Source organism: Hippocampus zosterae, chromosome 8, assembly GCF_025434085.1.
Source record: "Hippocampus zosterae strain Florida chromosome 8, ASM2543408v3, whole genome shotgun sequence".
NCBI lineage: Eukaryota > Metazoa > Chordata > Actinopteri > Syngnathiformes > Syngnathidae > Hippocampus > Hippocampus zosterae.
The window spans coordinates 20,597,504-20,602,337 of NC_067458.1; the positions used below are offsets into that span (position 1 = coordinate 20,597,504).

Below are 4,834 nucleotides of genomic sequence, written 5' to 3' on the forward strand. Positions count from 1 at the left end.
GGTTAGCGTGTCGACCTCACAGAGCAGAGGTTGTGGGTTCAATCCCCGGTCTGGGCCTCCTTGTGCCGAGTTTGTTGCATGTTCTCTTCGTGGGTTTCCTCCGGGTACTCCGGCTTCCTCCCACATTCCAAAAACATGCACGGCAGGCTGATTGAACACTCTGAATTGTGAGCCTTGTGATTGGCTGGCAACCAGTTCAGGGTGTCCCCCCACCTGCTGCCCGAAGACAGCTGTGATAGGCTCCATGCACCCGGATTCATGACAACTCTGTTCTGGACGTAGCAAAGCAGCCCCAGAATATAACCGACCCTCCTTTATATAGCACAGTAGGTATACAGTGTACTTTATATTTATTGGGACCTGTTTATATTCCGCGGCCCGGTAGACCAGTGGTTAGCACGTCGGCTTCACAGTGCAGAGGTACCGGGTTCGATTCCAGCTCCGGCCTCCCTGTGTGGAGTTTGCATGTTCTCCCAGGGCCTGCATGGGTTTTCTCCGGGTGCTCCGGTTTCCTCCCACATTCCAAAAATATGCATGGCAGGCTGATTGAACACTCTAAATTGTCCCTAGGTGTGAGTGTGAGCATGGATGGTTGTTCGTCTCTGTGTGCCCTGCGATTGGCTGGCAACTGGTTCAGGGTGTCCCCCGCCTACTGCCCGGAGACAGTTGGGATAGGCTCCAGCACCCCCCGTGACCCTAGTGAGGATCAAGCGGTTAGGAAGATGAATGAATGAATGAATGTTTATATTCCGGAGGGTGTCTAGAACCTGCGCAGCAACAATAACTATCAAGCACTTCTCAGCTGCAGGTCACAGATCCTCCAACAGGACGAAAACCAAAACCACATAATTAGAAACATTCAGTCATGGCTCAGACCCAAATATCGGAGTATTCTGAAGAACTCTGATCTAAATCGTATTGAACATGTGCGGAAGGAGTTAAGTACTTAATGGTGTGTTCTGTGTTGATATGAGGGAGGGGGTGCCCAATCCCAGCCTCTTCCATGCACAGGCCTCCTCCAATGACGCAGTCCAATGGAGAGTAAGTGAGTGACAGCCGCCTTCATATACTCCCGACTCCCCGCTCCAAAGTCACTCACAAGTCACACACGTTTATCTGTGGAGTCCACGCAGCAAAAGGGGAAAAACATGTCCACCGACCAGAAGAAGCAGGCGGGCTCCAGCAGCAGAAACAGCAGCCGCGGCGGCGGCAGCAGTTTGCCGAAGCTTAGTGGAGGAAGCGCGAGTGCGGTTGGCGTCAGCCTCGCCGTCCTCCTGGTTCTCGCCACGGTTCCTCTCATTCACAGTAAGATGGACTTTGAGACTCCGGCAAACTTTTTTTTTTTCCATTTTGACGGCAAATCAAAATTTGGTGCTTTGTTTGACTTTTTTGTTTGTTTGTTTGTTTCATGTATCTTTTGTGTGCTCTATAATTCCTTTTAAAAATAATTATTTCCTCATGTTATTGTTATTATCTTATGAGCATATTGCATTTCGCATTATTAAGTCATTCAATTTTTCCAAATTTTCCCAGATCTATGTCTACGTTTATTGAATAAGAAATAAATTACAATTAGCAAATACACCCGTCCGTCCGTCCATCCATCTATTTGAAAGCACCATCCATCCATCCAATAGATAAAAGCATCAATCCAGAAAATGGATAACATCATCTATACATCCATCCATTAAATAAATAACAACATCTATCCATCCATCCATCTCAAACACAAACTTCTCTTTCTCTGTGGCTAATTGGAGAAAGACTGGTTGATTGGCCGCCACAATGTGATACTGGATTCAGCGGAATTCTGGACTATGGAATATTTCCATCCGTAGCGGGTAAACCAAAATTACGTCAGCACGATAAGTGTGTGTGATCTTAAAAAAAAGCTTTTACAGAGCTAATGGGCAACAGAGGCAATCATGTGGATAGCAATCTACAAAAACACGGGAGAAGCTTCCGGCTTCTCGCCACGTATCGTCTATATGGGAGGCTGTTTCGAGTCAAGTTGCTTTTTGTTTTTTTGCTTACTGAAACATTTGTGTTGTGCTCGCACGAAAAGGTGCTCCGGTAGAACCTTGGCAAGCCACCGTTGACCAGAGGCAGCCTCTCAGCCAGGTAACACCACTTTTTTCTTCTGTATTTATCTATTTATCCATCCATCCAGTAGGTAGCACTTTCCATCAACCCATCCAACAGATGGCACGTACAACATCTTCCCAGTCGATAGACTCATCAATGCATCCAACCACAATCCATCCAACAGGAAGCGCTCGCTCTCATCCGCCCTCCATCCTTTCAACACAAAACAGGATCCTTCCAACCAGTCAACTACCACAGATTCAGAAAGTTGTCACTGATGCCACCAATATGTCACATCTCCAGGCCATTCTTCTATGACGCGGGCCTACCTAGTTTGATCAAGACCTGTCTGATCAAGCTAGGTTCACCCGGCGAACCTTGCGATGATAAGACAATCAGGACCCACTTGCTATGAAAATAGAGCTCAATATCTTCAACGATAAATCTAAAGCCAAGAAAACTATCGTCTTTTCCAGGCATCTGACATCTTGGGGAAAATTTGCTTCTTAATGCTGGTCCAGAAGTCCAAGGTAGACAAAAAGGACACATATACATGCATTATATGTGTAGGTGTCTCTCACTCTTTCTCTCTCTCTTTCTTTATTTGGTTGTTTGTTTTTCTTCCCCAGGAGCTGAAAGGACAAGAAAATAACAGAAAGGTGAGTGCATTTTGCAACTGTGTGTACCAAATACCAGTCAAAAACACACAATGGTATTTTGCTGAAAAAAAAAACCAAGGAAGAATTAATTAATTAATTGATTGATTAAGCAATTAATTGATTAATTAATTAATCATGGTGATTCCCAGTGTTATTTACCCAAATATAGAAAATGGATGTTTCTCACACGAGTTCTTGTTTTTGTGTCAACCAGGGCCCGGCATTGCAGCCATTCCTCCATTTGGTGTCCGTTCTGCACAACCGGCCACAGAGAGGACACTCAATGCAATTAAGTACCACCGCTAAAAGAAATAAATAAATAAAAAGAGTAACCACGACATATTCTCAGGTGTCTTAATGACATGTCTGTGACATGCGTTTGTCCAAATAGCAAATAGCTCTCTCGGCGTATTCCCAACACAATATGAAACATCAGCGCTAACAAAGAGCATCCAGGTGGCAGTGTTATAACCTTTTAAGAAATGGATTGCATATGTCGAGGGACAAAAAGGTTTGATAAGGTGAAGTTGGAAATAGCGGATAAACAAAGAATGACTGTATCACAATCTATTTTGCACATGCTACCTACTGGTGCTGTTTTGGTTAGCAACAGAATGATTTGGGGCTTCGGATGCACATTACCTTATTTTTTTAATTGTGTTGTTGCCACAGGCTGAACTGGAAGGACCTGCTGGAATCCAAAGCAGAGGCCACTACTTCCTCTATCGGGTAGGATAGATAAATCTATACGATAAAGAAAAAAAAAATATCTGAAAAAGATGATGTTTTTGTTTGTTTGTTTTTATTTTTTGCAGCCTCGAAATGGAAGAAGAGCGTTAGAATACGAGTAGCCAAAAGGATTGATCACTTGTGCCCTCAGCAGCCTCCTCACAGTCGCTGCACCGGACCACCGAGTCGGCAACACACACAATTTATTGAATGTACATCAAGAAAGTGATCGTATGAAAAAAAAGATGACTACTTTGTTCAGACTTTATTTTGTGGGATATGTAAAATGTATATATATACACGTCCTTTGCATTAAAAGTGCTATCAGATTTTCTTGTTTTTATTGTTAGTTATATTAGGGGAAGACATACTGTATTAAATCTGATTTCAAAACATTTTTTTTATCAATTAATGAATGCACCAAATGCAATTTTGATTTTAAAAAACCCCAAAAATATATAGATATGACAAAAATAGAAATAGTCATTGGTGTAGTCCTTATGAATGACTAATTTCAATACATATTTAAATGTGTAAGTTATAAAATTCCTCGTCCCTCATTCAGCTCGGGTCCTCTAACAGAGTCTAGGAAGCTTGAGGGTTCTGCGCAGTATCCTTGCTGCACATTTCTGGACTGAGATGTCCGATGTTGTTCCCGGGATCTGTTGCAACCACTCATCTAGTTTGGGGGTCAATGCCCCAAGTGCTCCGACCACTACAGGCACGACTGTCACCTTTACCTTCCAGGCTCTCTCCAGCTCCTCCCTGAGCCCTTGGAGTTTCTCGTGTTCCTTCTTTCTGATGTTTCCATCACTTGGAACCGCTAAATCCACAACAACGGCTTTCCTCTGCCCTTTATCTATGATCACGATATCTGGTTGGTTCGCCATTACCATCTTGTCAGTCTGGATCTGGAAGTCCCACAGGATCTTCGCTCTGTCATTCTCCACCACCTTCGGAGGTGTTTCCCATTTTGACCTTGGAGTTTCCAGTCCATACTCCGGACAGATGTTTCGGTAGACTATGCCAGCCACCTGGTTAGGACGTTCCGTGTATGCTTTCCCTGCCAGCATCTTACACCCTGCAGTTATGTGTTGGATGAAAGTCCACTTTCAACCGCTAGATGTCGCAATTACCCAACGCACAATCACAACACCACTTCCTGTACGTACAACTACTACTCGTGAGGAAAAACTATTCGTGAGGATTTTGGTGGTATTTATGGGGTTCAGGAGCCTGTGTGTGACAAATGCTTACTAGTTGGGTCCACTCATGTTATTAGTGTGGCACAGTAGTTTACTAAGAAGGGTTAATTGTGCATGAGTGGGCCAAAAGTGACAAAACAACACCAGTTTCCTTAG

The 4,834-nt window shown here is 43.8% G+C and overlaps 1 protein-coding gene across 1 annotated transcript; it reads left to right on the forward strand.

Moving 5' to 3' along the window:
* Positions 1-758: 758 nt before the first annotated feature.
* nmu (neuromedin U) lies at positions 759-3,063 on the forward strand. The gene is made up of 5 exons (XM_052074368.1): positions 759-1,305; positions 2,066-2,121; positions 2,562-2,615; positions 2,715-2,744; positions 2,959-3,063. The coding sequence occupies exons 1-5, from the start codon at positions 1,149-1,151 to the stop codon at positions 3,061-3,063; spliced, it is 402 nt and encodes a 133-aa protein (XP_051930328.1). The 5' UTR covers positions 759-1,148.
* The last annotated feature ends 1,771 nt before the right edge of the window (positions 3,064-4,834 follow it).

Excerpts from the sequence above, each read along its gene's own strand:
- nmu (XM_052074368.1), top strand. The coding sequence starts at position 1,149 with ATGTCCACCGACCAGAAGAAGCAGGCGGGCTCCAGCAGCAGAAACAGC. Across the intron at positions 2,122-2,561 it reads AGAGGCAGCCTCTCAGCCAG|GCATCTGACATCTTGGGGAA; the intron begins GTAACACCACTT and ends CGTCTTTTCCAG. Across the intron at positions 2,616-2,714 it reads TGCTGGTCCAGAAGTCCAAG|GAGCTGAAAGGACAAGAAAA; the intron begins GTAGACAAAAAG and ends TTTCTTCCCCAG.